Source organism: Chiroxiphia lanceolata, chromosome 17 (assembly GCF_009829145.1).
Source record: "Chiroxiphia lanceolata isolate bChiLan1 chromosome 17, bChiLan1.pri, whole genome shotgun sequence".
Taxonomy (NCBI): Eukaryota; Metazoa; Chordata; class Aves; order Passeriformes; family Pipridae; genus Chiroxiphia; species Chiroxiphia lanceolata.
This window is the reverse complement of record NC_045653.1, coordinates 8,264,361-8,290,853: the sequence shown is the minus strand read 5'-3', so window position 1 is coordinate 8,290,853 and position 26,493 is coordinate 8,264,361. Positions and strand designations below refer to the sequence as shown.

General features: G+C 41.7%; 1 protein-coding gene across 1 annotated transcript in view; it reads right to left on the bottom strand.

Annotated features, from left to right (window-relative positions):
• PHACTR3 (phosphatase and actin regulator 3) overlaps positions 1-17,550 on the bottom strand; it is a 99,823-nt gene extending 82,273 nt beyond the window's left edge. The window contains exon 1 of the mRNA XM_032704775.1: positions 17,364-17,550. Coding sequence (XP_032560666.1) covers positions 17,364-17,457 — 94 coding nt within the window. The 5' untranslated portion in view covers positions 17,458-17,550. The remainder of the gene's footprint in view (positions 1-17,363) is intronic.
• Between the last annotated feature and the right edge of the window lie 8,943 nt (positions 17,551-26,493).

The following is a 26,493-nucleotide window of genomic DNA, read 5'->3' as shown; positions in this document are numbered from 1 at the left end:
GCCCAGAGGTTGTGACAGATCAGAGGAAAAGGCCACTCACAATGTTATGAGACCTCAAATCAAAAATACTTTTGGCTGAAAAGAGGAGTCAGCATATATAAAATATGAAAGAATAAGAAAAAAACAGCAGAATGCATCACAAGCACTCCTTCTAATAGAATGTTAATACTTAGTGGTTATTTCTAAGACCCAACTCCTGTTGACTTGCACTGGACCTTGCAAAGCCTGAATTCCACATTCCTCTTATACACTGGCTGTTCAAAACCTTGCAAAGCACTAAGTACCCTCAAATCCCTTTGAAATAAAAGGAAGCACAAATATAATAGACAAAGGTGCACAACTGGTTCAATCAGAGTTAGAGACTTCAGAGAAAAGCCTGCATTTCTTCATTAGGTAAACACCTGCCTCCAGTACCTGGGCAGAAAACAAGCAGCTGCACAACTCTGTCATTTGATGTGGGTGTTCCCCACTGCCCAGGAGCCTGTTCTAACAAGCACTATTTGCAGGAAGATGTCCAATGACCACAGACTTCCCCAGAAAGTGCAGGCAATGTTTGCAAGCTCAGACATGGATCCAGCACTTGTGTCTGTGTTCTAAGAATTAATGGCCCTCTGCTAAGGCAATGCACTACAGGGTTTGCTGCACCTCATTTAGTTTATGTTTCACCAGACATATCTGGATGACTTTTTCAGGCTGGTTCTTCAACAGCAATTCAGGATTGCTTTCCTAAATGTTAGGATACATAGGTCTATCATCTCAATTAAAACTGAGAGAACAAGGTAATTACTCTGACAAAAAGCTACCTTCTCTTCTCCTCCTCTGCCTGGCTGAAGCAGTTAAAACATTTTAAAGATGATGGGGGTGGATGTGGGAGAGAGTGAAAGAGAAGGAAAGAGAACACACCAGTTCCCCAGCCTGAGTTAACTCTCCTGATCCCACTGGAGACAGACATTTCCCACCAGCTGAAAATCCATCCCATCAGAGATCAGGGAGGTCAAGTATGTTTGGTACCAGTCACACTGCATGGACTGAGTGGCTTCCCCTTCCAGCTGTCCCCCAATTTGAGTATAAAAGCACCAACACTAGATTATTGTGACTGGCAAAAACTGGTGTGAATTAATGACAAAACAAAGCACATGTGATTGTCCCAGTGTGACAACGGGGATTAAACAACCCCCACACTAAATCTGACAGGTTTTGCTGCACAGGTTCAGGCTGTGGATCCAGGCCCTGTGGGATTGTTTTAGATGCAGTTGGCTCGTGGATGCCATTGATGCATTGATTCCAAATGCTGTGTTTCATGTTTTGCTTTTATCTTCAAATATATTTGAGTAGGTTTTTCTCTCTTCTAAAACAGCTCACATAATAGGTAGAACTAAAAACGATCTAATAGCTCCAGTGCCTCAGAGCTACTGCCATGCATGAAATTCAAACTGTGACTATAAAAAGAAGCAGGGAGGACTTTCTCTCCGACTCGCATTTTTAGCTGTTTCTGTATTTTCTGAGAAGGATAGAACTTGTTCACGTTTCAAGTCAGCATCAGTTAAATAAAATGCAATCAGAAAGTTATTACAGGTCATCTGGGGAACTGAAGGCAAAAGTCTGGGGGTTTTTTGCCTGGTTGAGAAGGTAGAAAGTTTAGCAAGATTAGGAGTTACTAATTAATGTGATAGCATGACCCAAATTTCACTTTACAGCCCATCCTGTTTTAGTCAGATGCAATGCAATCCATCATAGCTGAGCAAGTAGTTCCTCATGGGTAATACTTCTGCACCTTCATATTTTCTATCTGCATGTTGCCTTTGATTGTGTGTTTGAAATGTGCATTGTCTGAGTTCAGCAGCCAAATACAAGTGGCATTGCTCAGTCCTAGTCCAGTCCCTCATGTCAGTTCACTCTATGACTGAGTGCAACTCTTAATTAAGTTTATTTCAATGTGTGCAAAACATATGCTTGCCTATTCAAACCTTGCTTTGCACAGATGTTGCCTAATTTTGTTAAATGGGAGAGACCACTATAATTTTTAGGAGAAATTACCCAAATTAGAATAGATTGAACCACTTGAGTGTGTTCCCAGACTAACGTGACCATTTGGTACCTTGTTTGTGAGAATTTAAATGCTTTATCTATTTTCAAACGCTGTGAAACGAGATTTTGTGATTTTCATAAACACAGATTTTTTTATTGGGGTTTACCACGTGCTTCATCCCAGCACAGGCTGACTCGGGGAGTTCTGAGACATCAGCACACTGAGATGTCCTGGAGGGTGTACATTGAGACACTCCTGGAGACTGATTTGAGGTGGAATCATAACCCTCATGACTTTGGACGAGCCCACTGAGGCTGCACACTGTGGGTAGCTGGTCTGTCCACTGGAGCATGCTTTAATTATGTCATCAGAGCCTTGGGTCATACTGGGAAGAGGTAGACAATGTCATATCCCCTAAACGTGTTCTGACCATTCAGGCATTTAATCAGAGACTGACATATTTATTACAGATAAAAGGAACAGGAGGATGCTATGAATTGCTTTAAAGCGGCTTAATTGACAGTGCATTGGGTAATGAATAACTAATTAATAAAATGAAAGCAGAATATAATGGATTTGTACGTTGTTTGTACACAAAACGCATCATTAGGACTCTTCAACCATCATTAGCTCTGTCTCCTCTGCAGTGAGTCATTGTGCTCCCTGAAAGAAGTCTGGGGTGCATTACAGAACTGCCAAACCATACACTGATGCAGCTAAAGCCTTCTGGAATGTCCTCCTGTGCAAGCTGCTTCTCTGAATTTAGGGGATTCCTTCCCATTTCTTTTTTCCCATTTCACGGTGAAATGGGTTCTGCACATTCCTCAAGGCTGATCTCATCAGAATTGTCCAAAAGTGAAGATGTACAGAGAAAAACCCTCACTCTACCAAAGAAACAGTCACAGCAGCTGCAGGCTCGTGGGGGACTCTGCTTGGCTCACTCTGGAAAGGAACTGGCACAACTTAGGTGTGGAGAAACCAGGAGTAAGGGAAAGTGGATAAGCTTAATGACATATAGTAGCATGACTTATTCAGTCTTCCAAAAATAAAAACAAAAAAGGAACACTGAACTAATGAAACAAAACCAAAGGAAGAAAAGCACTCTGGCAAATTCTGGCCTCTGTGCTATCAGCTCCAGTAAGTTCATTCTCAAGAAAGGTACATTCTCAAGAAAGGCCCCAAAGACATATAAAGGGATTTTCTCAAAGTTCAGTTAAAATTTGTGTATTTCTAGTAAATGAGACAGCCCTTGATCTACCAGACAACTAGACAAAAGAATCAGCCTTTGATGAAAAAAAAAAAAAAGGCATTATTCATCCAATCTGGCTCAGCAATTAGTCAGTCATAACATAGATATCAGTGGGAACTGTGGGCTTGAATTCTTTGACTGTTTAGTATAAAATGCTGTGCAAAATGAAATAGGCAACAACATATAAGGGAGTTCCTTTACATACAATGAAGAAAATTTGTACAAGATATACAAATGATTTGTATGCACAAAAATCCCATGAGTGCCTATGCAAAGCACTTCATTATGCCAGTTAGTTACTGTAATTGCCATTAACGTGCAATTACTTGCTCTGCATCACAATTCCAGGTGAACGGTTAAATCAGCTGCAAAATTATGAGAGCTGAAAAATCCTGTTTCAAACCCCAGACCATTTCATTAATCTCTTATTGTAGAGTAAACAAAGTGCATTTCATGAACTAACAGATTGCAAGCTGTATTATTTCCTGAAGTGACTGCAGTATTCCCAGAAGAACTGAGGTGGTTGTTTATGGAACAAGAATTCCCCATGCAATAGCACTGAACTTGTCCTTCCAGTCCTTTCCATCAGGACTCAGTCACATCATCAGGAGGGGTTACTGGGCCTTGTCAAACCTGGGGTGTTCTAGGGCTGGTTTTTTATGCTGCCTGTGATCTGAGTGTTTAAACACTTTCTGCATAAACCCATTAGTAATAACTTAGTTACTTACATACATAATTGCCTGGCTTTTCTCTTTTTTGGGAGACCAAACTTGGGTTGGGGCTGGGTTTTCTGGAGTATTTTTCAGGGAGAGGAGGACTAGAATATTACAACTGTTAAAGTAATTTTTGGTGGGAAAAACTGGAAAATGAGGATGGTTATGTAGTATTTCTTAAGGACTATCAGACTAGATTTGTCCAAGCACTTCTACAAGATTGTTCCACAGTTAAATCCTCTTGAATCTAAAACCTTTGTTCTCATCTCTTATGATGACCAAATGGCTTCATTCTTGGCTCTTCTAAATTGAGAGGAACAGCTCTTGCAGTAGTACTTGATCAGCTGAAATTCAGTCCTAAATATAGCTGAAGTTTGAGCAACCTCTTCTATATGGATATTAGGGGCGAAATTGGTGCTCTAGGTTGCCCTCACAGAGGCTCACTCCGAGCTACTTTGAGGATGTGACTGCAGGGATGACAGATTTATAGTGACAAGAGCCATGAAGGAAGAAAATGTCAGAAATCCAGGCTGGGTTGTGCTTTTCACTTAATAAGTTGACAGGAAAACACACCAAATATAAAGGTAAACACTGATAGCTGCCAACCCCTCCTTACCTCTCGTTTTCCCATCTCCCTCCGCCAACAAAGGCTGCAATTATTATTTTTCCCAGCAACAATGGGGAAAAATGAAAAATTAATAAAACCTGATGGCGACTCTCTCTTATCCCATAGATTGCCCTAGAGCTTGCCCAGAGCTGCAGTGCAGAAAAATCCAGCCAAATGCTTTTAAAATTTAGATTAAAGCAACAACATCAACAACAGCAAAGTCCCAAACCCCACCCCCTTGCTCTCCCAGGACCTGGAGCACATGTAGACTTTAATTACCAGAGTTACTGCTGGGGAGAGAACATCCAGAATGCAATTATGCTATTAGGACAGGGTAATCAGAATAACTTGCTTATTAGAGAAAACCATATAGTTGTTCTACACCATTATCTTCACTTCTGTAAAACAGCCTTCTTAGGAGATACTATAATTAAACAGTGATTATGGACGTCAAATCAATTTTCAATGGATATGGATTATATGATAGCACAAGACCTGAAAGGGAATCACAGTTTCATGTCCAGACACTTAAATTGTGCAAAGAGTTTTACAGTGATGCACTGGTTTACATGTGCAACAGGGAGTTCCCATTAACCTCAAACAAAGTGATGGTCAGTGCTACCAATACAGATGTGAAATGCCCATTAAAAATGCATAGTTAGAACTGTTAAATTCCAGACAAAACTCTAAAAAATATATAATTACTATTCAAACATCATGGATTTTGGAGCCACTTTGAATTCACTGATTTGCAGATAAATGGATAAGACTAAAGAAATCCACATGATGCTCCCAAAGCTGCCCACAATTTATGAAAATACCGCTATGTACATCCTTGGGATACAATTGCTGTAAATAACCCATCTGTCATGAGAAATAACCCTAAATAACAAGGCTGTCACCTCAAGCACACTTAGATGGCAGTGAGATAGATGGAGTTTTCTTTGCATCTCAGAAGGCAGAGTGTGTTTTGGGCAGAACAACAAGGAGATAAACCAGCTGCTTAAAACCACTCCAGACATACTATTTTGGAAGAGTTGCTTTGAAGTCCTACCTCCTGAAAGCTCTGCTAATGACAAGATGAGAGCAGGAGCACTGGGTCAGTCCTGCTTGTTGCAATGGTAAAATGCCTACAAAGGAATCTCAATGCTTTATCTGGAGGTTACAAAACATCCAAGTTATCAATGCTTCTGGTTTTGCACAGATCTATGTTACACAGGAAATGAGGGAACAAAAAATTGGGCTTTAGAAGGTATAATTAAAAATTTCACAGGAACACTCATGAATTTAAAGTTTGGAACATGACTTGGATGTTTAGTGGCCCCTCTGAGATGGGATTATTGATTTCTGACATCGAGGGACTGTAATATTTGACCTGGAAGCTTTAAGGCAGGAAATACAGCACTGCCATCAGCAGCAAATACGTGGCAAATTTTGCAGATTTCAGCATGTAATATTTGTTATTCTCAGGGGAATCTCCTAGTACCAGTTTTTGACCTCTTCTACAAAACTTCCTTTAGCTGCAAGACCCGAGCATGCCTGAACTCTGGCTCTGTAGCTTATCAGTGTCCCAGTGTCGTCAGCTCTGACTCTGCAGGAGACATGAGCCCGTGGAGCAGTTACCCAACATTTTCATGGCTCAGTACCAACACCTGTAGAGTCGTTAGAGGCTCCTTGGAAAAATTTTTGAGAGCTGGATAATGGCAGAGCAGGATTTCTGTGCTAAAAGAGCTCCCAAAAAGCTGCCGACCACAGCAATGTGAAGCAAAAAGGCAGCCACTTACTCCAGCTACACAGACCTTGCCTGTAGCCTCTTTCAACAACTCATAGATGCAATTACACATCTATTCACCACCACTGCAGGTGCAAGATGAGCAACAGCACGTGTAGAAATGTGTGTGGGTGTGCAAATGCCTCATTATGTGATTTGTTAGCACAGCGAGTGAGGCTTTGTGTCCAATGAATGTGTAAATGAGGTGCTCAGCCTACTTGAGGGAAAAAACACTTAACTTTGCCTCCTTAGCCCATCCCTCTCAACACACATTGGAAAAGTAGTTTCATTCCTTGTCAAAGTAGCAGCTTCCATCTCAAACCTAATCCTGCTTCCTTGTGCTGTCCTTGGGTTTCTAACAATGAAGAGAAGTGAATCTTGAGGAATTAGTCGTGTTGAATCATATCTTAATCATATGCATGATATGCTCTTATGGAGCATTAGAGTACGAGATGTCACATCTTGTGTTGTCATTTCTGGGACAGAGAACTGGGCCTGTTCCCTGGGTTTAAATCACTTCTGGCATTAACGAGATTCTGACCAGAGGCTTTATTTCATGTTCAGGAAATGTGCTGCATTATTTCCTATTATATCACAATACGTTGCAAAGGAACTGCTAAGTTACCAAGACTAATCCTTTAAGTCTTTCTTTCTTTACAATGTCAGACAAAATAAGACTATGCCATATTTCTGTAATCTCTGTTGTATTATGAGAATATTATGATCTATAACAACGACAAAAATCTCTAAACTGCAGGATTCCCATTGGCTCTGATAGGCTTAGTTTCATCTCTTTCTGTCAGAAAAGATATTTCTAAGTCTGCATGATTTCGTTTTAACAGACACTATCCGGCTAAAAATCAGATTATTCATGTAAAAAGTTTTCTTCTGCTTAAAAATCAGTATTTCTGAAAAAACATGATGTAATACCCGAAGTTCTCTTTCTTCAAGAACTACTTAAAATGAAAGTTAGTTCTGAAGAATCAGGGTATCTACTGCCACTTTTTTTCTTCTTGGATATGTACATTTAGATTAATCTGTTCAAAAGTAGTTTTTGTTCTCAGACAATTTTACTTCAGCTACCGAGATCTAAAAAAGATTCTTTCAATGCTCTCCTGGCAAATTGCAGGGGGATTTCTTGAGGGAGAATGGGAATTTGAATTAAAAACTAATTAATTAAACCCACCAGAAGTAGACTTTCATTTCTTTTAATAGGATGAGAAAATAAATTTAAAAATACCTATAAAGGTGTATCCTCCTTCTGAGAAATCTGCTCTTTTGGACAGAGTGAAACCTTCATTCCACACATACCTATTCAGAAAGTTTGGGTGTATTTCTCTGTTGATATTTTATGATGTCTAAGCCACTAAAAACATATTCAGCAGTTTATCTCTTTTATAATTCCTTCATTAAAGCAGCCAAACAAACCATGCTCTCAAAATGCAAAGCTCTTGGCAGCATGGGTTTTGTTTGGATTGGGGTGGTTGGGGGCCTGGTTGAGGTTTTTCTTGTTGACTTTTTAATAAGTTACCGCAAAATATGTTTAAAATCCTGAAAAAAATAGATGAATAGACAAATATTAAATCCCAGGATGGGGAGCAGAATAGATTTTCTGCAGGTGCAGGACACAAACTAGCTGATTATATAAAATTTCCTCTCCCAAATAAGATAGATGAGTAATGCTTCAGGTCACAATGCAGCTTTTTTAGAAGAGGTTGGTAGAACTAGAGACCTTTGATGTATTGGAATAAAGCCTAAACACATCCTAGAAGTTGTGTGAGGAGAACAAGAGTGAGAAAAATATAAATGGAACAGCAAATTACTGAAAACGGCTTCTTCTGGTTTTTGCTCTCAGCTTCTTTCAGAAACAAGGTTTATTTAACCACTTTTCATCTCATGTCACCCACAATAACTCTGGAGCTTATTGGCAACTTCCAACAAAGGATTTAGTTCATGAAAAATGACACTAGTGACCCTCATAAGTCTCACCTGTAGGAAAAGCCTCAGTGTGAGGTGAGGTTTGCTTATACACCAAAGCATCCCCTCAGGAGAGACGCTGTGAGTGCCCTCAAGGGAAGAGAGTTCAGTCAGTCTGACACTTCATTAGACAAGAGAGGAGCCAATCTCAAGTCATAAGTCTCATAAATCTGATAAATGAGATTTTTAACAGTTTCAGATCTCATTGAGCACTGAAATGCTGTTACTGCAGGAAGGCAGGCTTTGTGGGCTTCTCTGTTGTTACAGTAGCAACACCCATCCTACTTCCAGAAGAATCATTTGGGACAAAGGCCTCTGGAGCAGGGAGCTCCTGCATTTGCCAAGGCAGGAGAAAAGTGCAAGCTAATAGAATGGACTCAGACTAGATGATAGGGAAGTGAAAAAACCGTAGAGAAAACAGACAGAAAAGTAAAAAGAAGTAGCAACAAGTTCTATTGTCTCACGAGACAAGAGAATGTAGGGAGGCACCAGCTCAGTGAGGTGGGAGGAATGCCAGTTTTCCAGATCAACTTGTGTTGTCTTCAATGACACTTCCTTGGACTAAAGAGGAGAGATACAGGATAAATTTCTGTTACAAGTTAGGGCCCCTTCTTAAAACATTTTCATTCACACACAATATTCTGGATTTCTGAAGGACATTTCTTTGTACTTTTACATGTTACTTGGCTTCCTTTCAGTTTATTCTTCTGCTTGAATTACAGCAGAAAATGTACACCACAACACTACGAGATCCCTCTGCTATCCATCTTGACAGCTGTTGTTCACATTCCCTGTGTTTGCCTTAAGAAAATGCGGCTCTGATCGTGTCATCTGTTAAGTTAACCACTGCTGGGAGGGTCCAAGGCAACCAGCCTCAGGCCATGGCTGATATTTGCTCCTGTGATTGAGGAGAATCACGGGTTTAGTCAGGATATACATTTTTTTGTATATTTTGGTTCATTTTCTTGAGTTAAACAAGAAATGAGGCTTTTAAAACTTATAGTGCACGAGTAGAGAATTTGTATGAGCGAAAGACCAGGCTCCATTTTCTGTTTTCTAGAGCTTTCTCTGCATAGTTAGGAGTCTAATATGAGTACTTATTCTCTGCTTCTAGGCATTGGAACATAGAGCAAAGTCAACTGTCAGGGAAGGAAACATTTAAGCTGAAGTTAAGCTGAACTGTTGTATCTGAAAATAGGATGCTTTTCTCCTTGAAACCCCTGCAATCCCAGAAAGCTGCTCCCAGTCTACATAGCTCCCAGAATTTAAAAAAAAAAAAAAATAAATTACATTTTTTCTTTTATCATAAATGCAGAGCTTACAAAATTACCAACTCCCATCTGCAAAGCATAAACTTCAGAGAAACCCAATTAAGTCAGTGTTGCATACACTATCATGTTTGCTCTAGTTAAATATTCCACACAGATTCATCTCATTCATGATGAAACAATTAAAAAGTACTCCCAGGAGCCAAGAAACTCTCTTGGAGACTGATTTCTACTCATGTTTTGTCTGAGCTCCCCTAAGAGGGCAGGACTGGTTCTAGATGCTGAGCAAACTTGCCCAAAGCGTCACCACTTGTGTGTGTTACTTGAAGGCAGACACAGAAGACTCACCCTGACCATTCCATTTGGAGTTCACACGTGTTTATTCATCCACCTTTCATTTGCTTCCAGCCTGGCTCAGCTTCCAGGCTGGGCAAGTACCCGCTCCCTAAATAGCATCTCCTCCTGCCCTGTCAAGAACAGTCCTAGACTAGACCACAGCCCTGACCCAGCAGAGCATTTCTCATGTTCTTGTAAGGATAAAAACCTAAGTTTGGTGCAGGCTGGTTGAGAGATAAGATGCAGATTTCTGTGAGCAGCTGAATGAGATGTGACAGCCGTTCCAAACAGATCAATATGGGCAAGGTAGAGGGAAGAGTGCATGGCCTGAGGGACGGAGCAGCCCTCAGAAAACGTTGAAGGCTTCACTGGTTTGATGTGATGCAGTGATCTATGTCCAGTTGCTGGTTATGCAGCAGCAGAACAATCTGAGGATGTTCAAAAAAAAAAAATTAGATTAAGAAAGTTAACACATGAGCTGCTTCTTGATTATATGAACAGTCATGAAGTGCTTCGTGCCTTTCTTCAGTTCTAACCACAGGTCCACATTCCTGACCCACATGTGATTACACAATTAGTGCACTACAGAAAGCAGGATAAGATCCCCTTTGATTCAGCTCATCTTACTGAACTATTTATGCAGACTCAAGCGTGGAGCTATTGACCTGCATCAAGTAGGTATATGATGTTCTCTCTAGGGCATGTATAAATTGTGTATATGTTAGACCATAAATCAACTTGAATTTCAAACAAAAGTATGGGATTTAATGGGCACAAAGAATCCATTGTATTATATATGAAGTCCACCTCCATTTTGCAGCTAAATTAAGGTATCACATTTAGCTTTACTTACCCTTGGTATTTATAGATCTGACTGCTTAGAGAAGCCAGAGTAATTAATTCTACGTATTAAGTTTTAAAAACAAAAAGCCACAAATTTGGTTAAAAACCCACCATGTTATAAATAAAGAAATGGTGGAGCCTGTTCATTACAGCACGAATTGGGCAGTCTTGAAACAGAGTTCCCAAACTAAAGACTGTGAAAGATTAACACTGTTATTTAACTGTTCACTAAAATATACAGTTACATTTCCAGACAAATACCACTCCCAGCATTATGTAACTAATTCCATTTTCAAAGTGTAGTGCAAACATTAATTGAATGAATAATCTTAAACCATCTTCATTCATTGCTAAAGGGTGGAGTTTTTTTATTATTTGGCACACATGAGTTTATCTTATTTGCACAGAGAAGCAACAACTTGTGTGCACAAGTTCTTATGTGTGTAAATTAAGTCTGAGTAATTTGTACTTAAGGTATGCAGTCAAATTTGGGGGTTACTTTTGTTTTGAAATAAAGCCTGTATTAAAGAGACAAAGATAAACATAAAACAACACAAGGCATTTCTGATATGCTGACCTCACTGCCATAAATCCAGTCTAGGTTACGATGATGCATAATCAGTATTTCCACTTCTTGGATAAAGGGGTTTTAATGGTTTAAGTGTCTTTTCATCAATATTCAAACTACCTGCCAACTTGGGATTTAGGAGAAAAGACAACTGTAAAACTCTTTTTTCCCAATTAAAGGTCTGTATTTCCTTTACACAACTCTAAGATTTGTCTAAATACAAATCTCCAAACACTGGGAACAGTCAAACCTTGGAAAAGCCTAAAACCAAGCCTCAACATGAGTAGCATACTTATTAACTGACCTCATTTAATTTCTGCAAAGTAGCATTAAAATATAACTTCCTCAAGCTCTTTCTTGAATCCCAAAAAATAAACTAAGGAGAGTTTCAGCAAGTGAAACGCTCAGGCAAGCAGCATAAAGCAGTTTGTGTGAAGTGTGCACAGTGTAATGATACCCCAGCACTGTCACCAATCCAAGGGTGGGCAGGACCAAAATTATGCATTTGGAGTAACATAATCCACATCTCCCAAGTGCCACCTATGTAGGTTGTCCGAGTACACTGTGCCCATTCTCCTCTCCAGGAGTTGAGAGATTCCTCTCTCCCCTCCTGGAAAATGCTGGAGAAGAGCTGCCAAGTGTATGAGATGAGGGATGGAGCTGGGAGGGGGGTGCTGGGGTAACAGGAGATTCTCCACTGCAGGACAGAGGAAAAAAGGGAGTTCTGTGCTTCCAGTGAACTTTCTCTGCATTACTTGGGGTCCAATTAGATCAGACCAGCAAGGGGCTGGGAATTTGATGAGAAAGGATGAGACCTTCTCAAGAGCACAGTGGACCATTTCCTAAAATGTAACTCTCATTGTACTACTTGGTAATAAGATGATGATTTTTCAGGTGCTATATTATAAAAAACTCTACATTCACACAAATAACAAATGTCTTGGGAAGCCTTACAGGACTTAAATTTTGATTTCAATGTAAAAGGAAATGGGTTATTAACTAATATCCTGCATGTTTCTTGTCTCTACCGAGTATTCCTGAGTATTCCTAAGTTTCTACAGGGAACCTTTGGGTTGAATTTGAACAGGAACATTCTGACTTTGGGTGAGAGAACATCACAAAGTTTCATATACATTAAACACAAGGTTCAGTTATAAACTGGAGCAAAAGCACTGGCTAGCTTATTTAATTTTCTTTATAGGGGAAAGGATGTAGAAGACCTGGGTACCCTTCTTGTTTCAGAAGAAATATGATGCAGGCAAAACAAACTCTGTTAACAGAACAGACTTGTTGATACAGGAAAATGAAATGGAAACCAAATCTTTCTGGTGGGAAAAAAAAACCCTAACAACTTTTTATAGGTGGCCTGGTTCAAGTGTTGGGATCAACTTTGAAAATTTATGCAACAACTAAAGACATCACAGATAAGCCTTTAAGTCCCTGATTAAGCTGCAGTGATCCAAATGACTGCAAAAGGATGAGAGCACCAGCCAGCTGACAGGCAGGGCACCAACAGCATCTTTCTCTGTCCCTCTGCTATCAATTCCCTTGTCTTAAGCACATATTTGAAGTTCAACACACACATTTAAAAGATTTTCTGAATTATGGGCCTGGAAGGAACAGATTTGCAGCAAAAAGGACTTGATCAGATTCAGGAAGCTGGCACCGATCTATCTGCACTCCAGTTGTACCCCTCTTCCTCTTTGCCTTCCCTTTGCTCCCTACAAGCATCTGCAGCCCAAACCTCCTATACTTCACTTTTAATAAGCTTTTGAGTTTCCAAACCTTCCCTGCCAGTAGCTTCCAACATCTCTGAGTTTTCCAGTACCCTGATGGTTAAGGGGGGAAAGCACAGCTTCCCAGTTGCTCCCAAGCCCCCTAACACTGCACAAGACTCAAACTGAGCAAACTTGTTGAAGGAACAAATATGTCAGTAACAAGAGTCAATCAAAATCTTTAGCAGCGTCAGTCAACTCCAAAAAGTTAAGAGAAAACAATGATAGGCATATGGAGTGGCACAGTCCATCCAGGGCAGGTTACAGCTTTAAAACAGAAGAAAGAAAAAGCTGTAGTAAAGAGTATTCCTATACCTGCTGTTTATTGACTCAGGATTTTCCATGGGCATTACTTAGAGGGCTGAGTCTTTACACTGCCTGTGAGGCTCTGCTGGGGTCAGGTCAGCCTTCAGCCCAGAGAGAAATGATGTAAAAGGAACAAAACACTTCAATTCTCTTCTTAGCATGCTAGAAGAATACTTACAAGAATGTTTCCTGCTACAGAACTTTTGAATTATGATAACTAGAAACAGTGAGGAAGGAGCTTTAAGTCTTATGCAGTTGTTCTCTTCTTGAGTTAATTCAGAGCACAGTGCTGCTGATCACACATGGTATCAATAGAAATAAAAGGGGAATTAGTGTCTGGCACAGACATAGTTGTACATCACTAGAACAACTATTCTGAAATAGCTTTAAGTTATCTGAACTTGAAGCACATCACAGCAAATAGTGCAGAGGCTGAGGAGTCCCCTCCATCAGCCTTCTCCAAGGAGAACAATAAGAAATGATGATGACAGAGCTGTTAACAACATCTAACACTGCTAATTTCATAACAACAGCTCCTTGCCTTGGTACAGATCCTGCGCTGGAGGAGAAGGAACTCACAGCAGACCACTGGCAAGGTCTGCTGGAGAACTCAGAAATGCCCATCCTGAAGCAGCATTCATTGCTTGCATGGTGCCAGGAGGGAGAAGTAACATCACAGAGAGCAAAACATGATGGCACCAATGTACACTTAGACAAATCCAAATGGATTACCCCCAAATTAAGGAGGGGAGGGGTTGACGTTTTCACACGTTGTCATGGTTGTCTGTATCTCCTCAAGTAATACAGAGTTTTGACATGGTGTTCTTCTCCAGTCTGTGCAGCCCTCTCTTTTATGACTACAAATCAAATGAGATTGTCAATCTTTCCTATGGCCTGTGACTGCTGGAAGGATGTAATGAGAGCAATATTTTGGCTTTGTGCAACTGCCTCTCAATTAGATGGCGATACTGAAATCTGTTCTCTTCAGACTCTCCTTTCTCTCTTGATCCTTATCTGGAAAGATGGGGGAGGGGAAAGACATATGAGATTTAAGATATATATAAGGAAATTCTTGACATCCCTGGAAGTGTTTGAGGCCAGGTTGGATGGGGCTTAAATCAAGCTGGTCTAGTGGAAGGTGGGCCTGCCATGGGCAGGGGGGAACAAGACGATCTGCAAGGTTTCTTCCAACCCAAACTATTCCATGATTCTCTGAATAAGAAAGATGAAATTCTCTTTTTTAACAACAGATTGGTCTAGAGACAGCCTGTAGCTAAGCAAGACATGAGTATTTCGATGTGTGCTTCTCAAACTGAGGACATATTCCTTTTTCAAGGCTTGCACTCAGTGTGACAGTGAGCTTAAACAGACTCAAACACGAAGTCCAGTCTTTGTTGTACTCTACTAATTCTCATAAAATACTGCTCAGTGGCCATAAAATAGTTCACTTAAATCCCAGGCTGAAATGCATGATTTTATCTTAAAAGGAGAAAATAACTGCTCCAATTAAAACAAAGAAACTTTTATTCCTTCTTATCTTTCTTATACTATTTCCAGTTCTCTCCACACCACCAGTAGGAACCCTAGGCACCATTTATTACCACATTTTCTACCTCCACGTACTTTCCTCAGTAGACACAGTCAAATGAATTGGTGCAGAATAATCCTTGACCACATCATGCACTCAAAAAAACGTTGCAAAACAAGAGTGCATCTCCAGCAGGAATTTGGCATCGTTCAAATGCCACGTAAAAGTAGGAATGGTTGTTGCAATGATCCATATTTTGGTATCGGTTTATTTGTCTGTACGATTTAAATGCATGGCTTAAATGTTGATAAAAATGAATTTAGTTTTTAAATTAAGAAAGAATCCTACATGTTCACAGCTACTTCTCTACATGGTTTGTCTGCCAGCAGGGTTGGGATGTAAACACAAACTTTGTCCATATCATTTCACACTCCTAAGTCTGTCTTTGGACTTGGAGTCCACGGATGGTTACGTTGGTATTATAATGATAATGAAAACATTATTTTCCAGGCTAATAAAATAAGTAAAAATTACAATTATGTCATCTAGCATACATAATTCTTACAGTAGTATGAATTTTATTCCATGTTATGAAATTGCTCATAATGATTACTCACAACACTGTAAATTTTATTTAAATTAAGTAATTTATGTTCACTTTTTATTATCATTTTGAGTCATACAGATGTTCAATACTATTTGACAAACAAATTTATAACATGAAAAGCTCACCAAACATTCTAATTCTGCTACTGACTATTTATACCTACCTGGACAAAAATCATATGTATTTATCACCCTTTGTTTCTCTCCACATATTGTCTGTATAACACAATACTATAAAAGACATCCTTTCTTGTATTTTAGTTTGGCTTCTGCAATGGGACACTGGCTTATCTCATGAAGTCTGTATTGGGGGGGGAAAATGCTACTTAGTCTTGATAGTTCTTTCTCCTAACAAAAAGCATAATAATGTTTATATCTTTGTCTATTTGTCGGACATGTTGTGTAGTTTCTTTGTTGCCTTTCACGAAGGCCAAAATAATTAATTAGCAGAAAATAATATAGAGGAATTAAAGCTGAGATTGCATATGCCTGCCTTTCATTAGTCACTTCTGCTTCCAGAAATCAAATGGCAGAAACATACATTCCTCTTTCAGTCAAGATTGCCCCTTTGGGAGTGAGTCGAGCAGTTCATGTAAGAAGAGTCCTTTGTTCCCTTCACTTGTGGTATTGGAACAGTTGGTAATCAGAGATAAATCATCTACTGTTTGCCTTAATTTAATTTGTCTTTCACTCCAGAGCAAGGTGCTCAGAATTGCTTGATAAGACAAATAAATAGAAGAACGTAAAATAGATACAAATATTAATAACCTCATAGGCTCGGGAGGAAGCAATAGAGCAGGTGTGTGAATAGAGCCTGGAATATTTTATTTACTCAGTAACCCGAGAAAGGTCGGAATAAAGTTCAACCCGAAATTGCATTCAGGGACTGTCTCTTGCAGGCTCATAGTGCCTGACCCAAACCCCAAGACTCCAGGCTTAGAATTCAGTGTAGTGGGCAGTGATGATCAACGTTCATTGTCTTTATGCTGCTTTGGTTACTCCTTTTCTCATAAAGAAGCCTGGAGGTCTTGTGTGACCGTCATCTATTCTGAGAAACTGAGAGCAAACTGGCTCTTACCCTTTGCTTCCAGCTTGTTGTTGTGCCTTCCCGTGCAATCACATCTCATCAAAGTGATGTGGCTGTTTGTTGGGGTTTTTTTTCCTAAAGGTCTCATCATTGCTTAGATTCTGACAATCTGAAATTACTGAGTCACCACCAACAGACATTTAGAATAACTCCTCAAAGTGAAGTTAAACTGAAAACACCATTAGCCATTGTTAAAGAAGAAAAAAATCTCATCACAATATTCTATTTATATCCTAACGATTGGGCTGGGTCCCCTCAGCACCACCCTCTGTGTCTCCATAAGAAGATTACGCTTCTCCCTATGAAGTGAAAATTACCTTCTTGTGGGCAGAAAGCGTTTAATTATGACTCTGCTTCCCTTGTCTCCATGGCGATCCCATGCAAACAGCCTGCTTTATTAGCCCTCATTTCCCCCACCCCCCCCCGAAGTAATAAATCATCCCTGCGGGGGCTCGAGCGTTCCCGGAGACCCCCGGCCGGGACCCGGCTCCGGCCGCGCCCCCCGCGCTCACTCGGCGAGCGGACACTGCGATCGCCGCGGGACGCGCTCCGCTCTAATCCCGTTTGGAGCTAAGCGGCTGCATCATTTCAGCACTTACCGCAGAAAATATGTTCCCAATCCCTGCCCGGCGCGCTACAAATTGGCGGATGATCCCGGCGCTCCCCCGCCCGCCCCCCCGAGCGCCGCCGGGGCCGTTACCTGTGCGCTCCCCGGGGTCGGTGAGGATGCTGGGGTCACTCTGCGACCTGCCTCGCGGGAGAAAGCAGCCGGTCCCTTCTTCCGATGCAGCCATGAGGTGGAGGGCGGGAAGCTCAGAGGAGGGGGGAGGAGGAGGCGCTCATGGAGCCGGAGGCGGCCGGGGGACAATGGGGACGGGGGTGCGGCGGCGGCGAAGGGGCGTCAGCCGGGCAGGACCAGCCGCGGCAGCATCTTCCCCGGCGCCGTCGGCAGGGCTGCGGCGGGCGCTCCGCCGGCACGGGGAGCTCAGGAGGCAGCTCCGGGCTCCTCACGGGGGTGGGCCATGCTGCCAGCCGGGGTGGGGAAGAGCAGGGGCGCGGGCCGCCGGCCCGGCCCCCCGCCGCCGCCGCCGCCGCCCCCTCCCGGGACGCCCCTTCCCGGGACGCCCCCTCCCCCGAGCGTCGCTCCCGGAGTCGCCTCAAGCAGCCGCGCCGCTGAGCGCATCCGTTGGAAAACATTGGGATTCTCCCATGGTGCCCCGCGAGCGGCCGTGTGACGTCACGGCGGGGGGGTGGGCGCCGCACCTGCACTGCACAAAGGCGGGGGCTCCGCAGGTGCGCGGGGTCCGCCCCGCCCGCCCCTCGGCCGGGGGGGGGGCGTGGGGAGGGGCCGCCCCGCCCTCGGCGTGCGGGGGGAGCCCCCCGGGACCCCCCGAGCCCTCCCCGGCCCGACCCTCGGGGCGCTTCGCGGCGCGACCCTCCGGCACCGCGGGGCTCAGGGTCCGCTGCCGCCTCCACTCGCGGCTGGAGAAAGAGGAAGAGGAGGAGGAGGAGGGTATCTTGGGGAGGGTCAGAAAGCCCCGGTTCCCCGCGACAGGACGCGCGGGGGTCGCACTGCCCGTGTCCGCCCCGCCGGGACCCCGTGCAGCCCGGCGGGACCTTGTGCGGAGCCGGCGGGGCCGCGCGGGGGCTGGCGGGGGGCTCGTGGCAAAGGAGGTGTCGCGCGGAAACCCCGGGAAAACGAGGTATTCCACCTCGACTGAGTAGCTCCGTTTGGGAATTTGTTTAAAGAGAGTATCTGGTTTCACGGGTTTTTATTTTAAACGCAAGGTCACTTCTCCTCGTCCTGCGCAACTCGGGGCTGCTTTGCTGTTCCCGGTGACGTGGGTCGTGTTTCTTTGGAGTTCTGACCTGTAGAAGCCAGGGATACTTTTTAATCGCTATCCCAGTCCTGTAGAATGCTCAGACGGCACTTGGGATCGTGTGGGTTCTCCCCTCGTTTCTTACAGCGAGGCAGCGCCTTAAACGCTGCTTTGTCTTTGCCCGGAACTGATGCTAAGGAATGCACTCACCTACAAGCACATTTCCTAGGCTGACTTGAGCAGTGGTTGTATGTGAAGCTGAGCAAGCTCCTGGGGTTAGACAGATGTAAGTTTGCAAAATTTTAGGGATGAAACTTTGTGTCAGAAAATTTTCCATTAATGCAGTTCCTCGTTCACGTACAGAGTCACCGAATGAGTGACGTTGGAAGGGACCACAGTGAGTCATCTGGTCCAACCTCCCTGCTCAGACAGGTCATCCCAGAGCACATGGCACAGGATTGTGTCCAGATGGTTCTGGAATATCTCCAGTGAGGGGAAACTCCACAACCTCACCTGCACAGTAAAGAAGTTCTTCCTCATATTCAAGTGGAATTTCCTGAGCACCAGTTTCTGCCCATCACCTCTTATTCTATTACTTGGCACCACCGAGAAGAGCCTTGCTCTGCTTCTCCAGAAATACATGGAAAACATTTTGCTTATCTTATATAAAGAAAATATGTTTTAGCCATTTCTGAAAGCAGGTGCAAACAAAGCAGTTCTGTGGGGTCTCTGGGTGGATTTTACCCCAGGTACATCCCATCTGTGACACTGAGAAGTGTATTTGCCTTTTTTCTTTATCCACCTGCACACATCTTGTTTGTGAGTCACCTTTGGGCTGTGTGTCTCCTGAGGTTTGGTCAACTTAGTGGCCTTTTGGGGAAAGAAAAAAATCTGTGAGCCTACATTTAATGGGGGAGCTTGGTAAGAAAATTCTTCCAAGACTCCCTTTGAACAAGTGTGGCTGTTGGGGTAACCCCAGCCATGGCTGGGGTGAGGTGCTGCATCTAATGAGTGAGAATATTGCCATGAGAACAGAAACTGAACAAAAGATTTAAAGTAAAATATCAAAGAGTTTCTCTTTCAATGAGAACTGTCCCTTCTTGCTGTGTATAAGGTAGACCCTGAGGAAGAACAAGCATGTGGTTGTGTAATCTAAGCTGTGCCATCATGCAATGGAATACATTAAGGTGCCAAGTGAGATAATGAGCCAAATCTATTTTTAGTCCCAAAAAGAGAGGAAGTAGCAAGTTTTAAATGGTTTTTCTCCATATAGCTTTTAGGTCATGCTAGAAAATGTTGATGGTTTCCAGTGAATTCTGTGAAAGTCTGTTTACACTAATCAATAGAGCTGCCTTCTAAGATGAAGAACAACACTGATTTCTTATTTAAAATGTAAGGTTGAAAAGCTCCATATCAGATTTAAAGATTTGTACAAGATTGAATGTACTAAAATATTTTTCAACCCAAGAAAATATCTCCAAGACAGCTTTAGTAGCTATAGAAGCACAGAGGATGACATGGATGTATTTTTAACCAGCTGACACACTGGTTGCCTCTATAAAGGACACTTTATAGGGTTCCTTTGGATCAAAAATATTGTCTGGTAGAAAACAGTCAAACAAGACTGGAATCTGCCTTGCTGTTTTCACTTTGATAAAGTGTTTCATTTTCTCTCCCTCCTGCCAAACCAGGCACCAAGAGACTCATTCTGGGAATAAATCCCAGGTGGGTTCCTGCCAGCTGAGGGAGCTGCTCCTGGGCCACCTTGCTCTTCCCAAGTGAGCCATCATCATGTTTGGAAGAGAGGGTACCAGAAATAGAAAGTGTTAAATTATTTAAACCTTTGGTGCTAACTAATCTTGTGTAAAAAGTATGATTATCTGCATGTCTTTTACTTTCAAGTTGCATAGATGATGATGATGATGATGATGAATCTATTTGCACTTTTCACTACCTTACCTTAAAGCAGGCTCTGCATTCCTCCTGGGACAGAGCTTTGGAGAGGAAAAATCTGTGGGAGGCAAACTCTGGTCTTCATGTTGAAAAACCAAAATGAAAGGAGCATTTTCACAGACATAAATCAAAGCTGATGAAGGCAGGCACCAACCAATATATTCCAAGTATATTGATTTGTAAATCCCTCTGAAATTGGAATGAAACTAAGCCTCGTTCTTCCTGTGGGTACAAAGCACCTGACAAATTGTCCTCCTCAAGTTTCCATTTACTACTTGATATGATTCTGTAAGTGTCACAAACAAAAATATTTGCAGGATCAGAACCCTATTAGTAGAAACATGACCCTCCTTTGATTTGGTTTATTTTCTCACTCTAGCAGTCTTCTGGTAAACAAGTTTGCAGCATTTTCCCAGAAAGTGCAATGGTCTGATATGTTTAGTTCTCTCTCAGAGGATTTCTAGGCTTTGATATTTATGATGAAAAGTTATGATGAAATTTTTCTAGCTTAGTAGCAGATATTTCTGCAACTGTCATCCATGCAGTTAGAGGAAAATACTTCTTAAAATGAAATATCCACACAAGGAACACGAGGGAAAATAAAATTTATGTAATTGTATTTATTTTGATGCATAGTCCGCAAGCAAACCAATGCAGGTCCATTTGATACGACTTCCCTTGATAAAAACTTTTAAAATGCAACTATATAAATGGTGTGCATGGTTTGATTAATTTGTTTTCTTTCAGACGCTGAATGCCTGTTTTATGAGCTGGTTATATAAAGAGAAAACCAAACTTGTGTTAGAAAGGAATGATCCCCTGAGGAGAAAGGAAAGAGGTGAGTCATGTCAGTGCTGTTTTTCTCGAATCAGCAGAATATTAAACAACCTCATTTTCGTTAGTCTGAAGCTGCACGTGATCTCTGAGCAGAACTGATGTTTCTTTTCCTGTTGTTGTATAGAAAAAAGAATTCAGGGTACATTTGGATTGACAGTATCAGCTTTCATGTTCAAATTATTCTGATGGCCAAGGCACAAATAGCCCTGCTAGGAGCAGTTTCTTAGATGCAGCAGCAGAAAGCATTTATTCTCTTGCTTGTGAGTCTTACCCTAGTTTTTGAGATTTTCCTGCCAGCCCGTTGTAGTTCAGCGTGTTCCCCATGACAATGAAGAGGAGCATTCCCATGTTCAAAAGGCTCTTGTCTCTATTTAATTTGTGGGGTTTTTTTCCCCTCAGATATCTTCTTTGTAAAGAGGACACGGGGCCTATTTTGAGCCTGCGTTTGTCGAGACGATCCGTGCGTGTCACTGAGAAGAGACAAAATGTCATCCAGCACTCACAACTTCGGCACTACAAAGACTTGAAACGTCTCCTCCACAGCACGGTGATGTTCTACTATGGCAAGCAAATAAAAAACGAATAAGCAGCAGGGACTTGTTTATTGGTGGCCTCGTGTGCACGCTCGCACTGAACATCTCTGATACTCCAGAGCCGTTCTAGGAGTCGCTGGGTTCCACGTTGGCTTTGTTTCACAGCTCCAGTGCTCGTGCTGGCATTTTACAAGGGAAGGAACAGGAGAGGAAGAGGTGAGGAAAAATGGAAAGGAAGACCATCAGAATCACAGAATATGCTGACTTGGAAGGGACTTACAATGATCATCAAGTTCAACCCTCAACCCTGCACAGGCTCATCCCCAAGAATCACACCCTGTGCCTGAGAGGATCATCCAAACGCTTCCTGAGCTCAGCCTTGGTGCTGTGCCCACTGCCCTGGGGAGCCTGTTCAGTGCCCAATCACCCTCTGGGGGAAGAACCTTTTTCTAATATCCAACCTAAGTTTGGATAACTTGTACCCTTATCAGAGATGTCATTTCTCTTTATTATGTATTGCATGCAAACAGTACATTCTGATTCAGATCTCATCTTGCTGCCAAATCTGGAATAATTGTGACATGTAATTTTTTCAAATTAATTCAAATAGTGAAGATCATTCAGTTGTCAGCAGAAGTGGAAAGGGAAAAGTGGTGTTCTGTGCTAATTGGATGAGAGCTGAGGAATCTTTGATGCGGAGCTGCAGGGCAAAATTCTGATTCAATTCATGTTGGTGTTTCAACATTTACTTCAATGGCATTTTGTTATCACCATCGGTTTCATTTCTTAGGTAACACAGGACTTCAGGTGGTGTTTCACACACTGACCATGATCCACCAGAAATTCGGCTGTTGGGGAGTTAAAATACTTTAGGGGCCAGTGAAACATGGAATGAGTGACCGAGGTTCCTTCAGTAGGTCACAGTTTGCAGTTCCTGAGGACCTGAAATTTAGTGAAGATCCTAATATTCAGGATTTATGAGCATCTCACAGAAGGTACAACCTCATATAATTGGGAGCTAACTTGGGTTTCAGTTTGTGGAAGGAAATATAGGAAGTCTAGAGTTGATCAGCAGCTGAAGACAAGAAGATGAAAGACCACATTGATTAGAACTCAAAATAAACAAGGTCCAGCTTAGCAGAGCAATATCTGTTTTGAGACTGAAGTCGTGTATCATGACTCCCCAAAAGTCATGGTTCCAGTTCCCATATTATTATTATTATCCCTAATAAAACTATTATTTCGTTTTATATCCATCTGGGATAGAGTAATCTTTGGGATGGTTCCATCTATTCAACTTTCTGCTCACCAACTCCTGAAGCAAGACTTGAGAAGGGAAGCAGAATAGCTCCAAATTCAGGAATTTTTAGTTTCATCTTAAGGAAAACTAGGACTTAATAACATTCCTACACAGTAAAGTTACTGCTTTCTAAGAGATGAAGTCAGGATTTATGTAGTGCTTTACATCCTCATTTAGGCAAAATATGTATGTACAGTAAGATCACTGCTGTGGGGGTTGTGCTTCTGCTCTTTGCAGATGCAGAGAGTCTTTTTGAGAAATTATTCTTCAGCAAAGACTGAGCTAACTTGTTTTTCTGTTGAAGTATAATTTCTTGGACAATTGTGTCGTGACAGCTCCTCACCTGCTGTATTGCAGCTCAGTGTGCTGTTTCTTAATGGTGCCAATGCCATCTTGCTGCAGGCTTTGGAAGGTCAGGCTGCTCAGCAATTTAATCCCAATTCACCTGATGGACAGAGGCAGTGGTGGTTTCTCTGAGGTCAGTCCTACTGGTGAACTTTTAGCCTGAAAATTAGCTCAAGGCAGAACTGGATGGATCTCCTGTTCCCTGACTCAAGGCTGGAGACTGACACTATCATAAGCAAAGTCAGAACAGTTTCATCATGGAAATTTCTGTAAAATACACTTTGCTTCCAAACAGCAGTGAACTGTAATCAGGAGAACACCTTCAGACTATGTAGCTGTGATCTCATGTATTTTGGAATCAAACCCTTGAACATCTTTATCCAACAAGTAAAATGCAGATCTTGCCTGGCACACTCTTCCAGTGAGGTCAAAAGTCAGATGGTTTCTACAAAGAATCCCAGTGTTTTCACTTGTCCCTTATATGTGCTTCTCATTTTTATATAATTGTGTCTTTCTAGGGCTGGACACAAAAAAATGCATTGAAAAGGAATTCCCAAGGTGAGTTTAACACCATCTGTGAACCACCCAGATATTTTAAGCCTCTCTCCTACAAATAACTTCTGCAGGGCCAAGTCCTTCAAGTTTCAAGGTCCAGTTGCACAGACTACATTTAGACTACATTTACATGTTGTCTAAAAATGTTTTATTCTAACCTAATGGGAAATACAGAGACTTGGAACACAAACCTTTGCTAAATATGCCATTAATTATTTACAAGAATGAATCCTCAGTAATCTTGCTTGTCCTTTGTAAGCAGGTGTGTTGGAGATGGATGTCCACGCAGCTAAGGATTGTATGACCATGGTATTTAGGTATTTAGAATTAGGTAAACATACTCTTGTTTAATAAATTGGCAAACGGGGGTTTTTTTGCTGATGTTGCCTTTTTCCCCCTCCTAGAAAGAATAAACTGGAAATAAGTCCAATTAGATCAGTCAGGGAAGATGCCAGTAGGTTTGCTGCTTCAAAATCATTCAGAAATCATGAATTATTTTAACATTTTGTCTTCTTTCTCCCTTGGCTTCATGGCTGTTACAAAAATTCTGTTTATTAATGCACCATGAACTGAAGCTGTCAAAATCAATCTCTTTCTCCATTTGTAAAGATGTTATATATGTGCATCTGAATGGTACAGTATGTACTTGTTAAATTTTCATGTGAGCTCTGACTGGATTTCCTGAAAAGGAGACCAGAGACACTGTAAAAATGCCACAGCTTGTGCATTCTGCCCAGTGCCAATGTCACCTACACATTGTTTACAGAGATACAGCCAATTCTGTAAAACACAGTGCCTGGACCAGCTTTGGGTCCATTTTATATTACTCTTGGGTTTTAACCTGCATTTTCCTATCCAGGGCAATGAGGAGCTCTGCTTAAGACCATAGGGAGCTCAAATTAATTATAATTGGCAGCCTGCAATCCTTTGTGCTGTCAAGGAAATCCTGGAGCTAATGGATGATGCTGCAGCCCTTTAGTAGTGGTTTTACACTCAGCAATTTGTTCTTTATTTGGCTGAATAAATATCTGATGGAGCTGAGAGAATCCACTGAGGAAACACTGAGGAAATTCTTGCTGTGCCTACGAGAGAGCCACAGGAATTACTGAATTATTCTGAAGGGTAATTTTACCATCCAGCCTTTATTTATGCATCTGAAGGAACAAATACCAATGTATAACTTCTCATTAATAAGACATTTTACAAGAGACTAAATCTTTAGGCCTTGATCCCACAGAAATACCATGTTTATAGAATGTGAATAGTTCTTCTCCCTGCAGCTTGTGTTCTAGACTGCAATTTCTGTTTGGTTTTCCTTCAGGACTGAATCCTTTAGTGCTATTCCAGCCAAGGGTGCAGTTCTTTTCAACGTTTTACACACAGCTCTGGGGTTTGCAGTTTCACTTAAAAGGTAGGTTTTGATGGATTATTTTTTCCCTCTGCTTTGAAACATTTGTGTAGCTCTCCACACCACTCTTGGAAATCATACTGATGTGGTTCTTGATTTTATTATCTTCTTGGTCACAAGGTTAAGTTCAACACTACTGGTAGCAGAAATCCTGTGTTTTTAGGTTTTAGTGTTGTGCTACTCTAAAAATAAGGGTACTTTTTTTCAGAGTACATCTCCCTGTACTCCCACTCTGCCTTGGCACTGTCATGGAATGTGGGTCAGTTGTTGTCTGGGCTGCTTCATATTTCAGCACTATGGTTGGCTTGGATGCTCCGAGAATCTGCCTTTCCCTCAGAGCATTCTGACCTGTTGTGATTTTTCTACTCAATACAAATACCATGGAATTCTTAGAGATAAATATTTGCCCAATGAGTTTTAAAAATGTACTTCTTTTTTCTTTTTTTTTTTTTTTTTTTAAAGAATCCTCACATAAGATAAAAATTCAAGTAAGAAATTTAACAGTCCCTTTTTGTCCTGCTTTCGGCTGGGGTGTGGAATGTGCAGGTTCCACACAGCTGCATTTGCTGGCTCTGTCCTGCTGGACTTGATAATTTCTTAATAGATAGTTTTACATACTCTGATACTAAATCTCTTCATATCCACTGACCAGCTCATGTACCTGGAAAAGGTGATAAAGTTTGGTTTTGAAGCAGCTTCACAACAATTTTTTAAATATGCAGGAATGTGATCACATTTACCAAGGGAAAAGAAGGAATGTAACTTACCTTTTCCTCTGCATCTGACTGTGCCTTAAGTCACTGTGTGCTCCTCAGTGAGCTGCTAAAGACGTCAGGTCAACGGGTCTACAGACAAAATAGAATCTGAATTTGTTCTCATTTAAACAGATTATTATGTTTATCACTTTCTATTCACATTCAAACCCTCAGCTCTGATTAATTGTAACTAAAGGTGTTTCAAGCCTGTTTTTACAAGCTGTTGCAGAGGGGCTCCCTGTGCCCTGGATTTGATCCTCTTTGTCAGAAGCATGTTTTTTTCAGGGAGTCATGGTTGACTACAGGGGCAACTGAATATTTTTG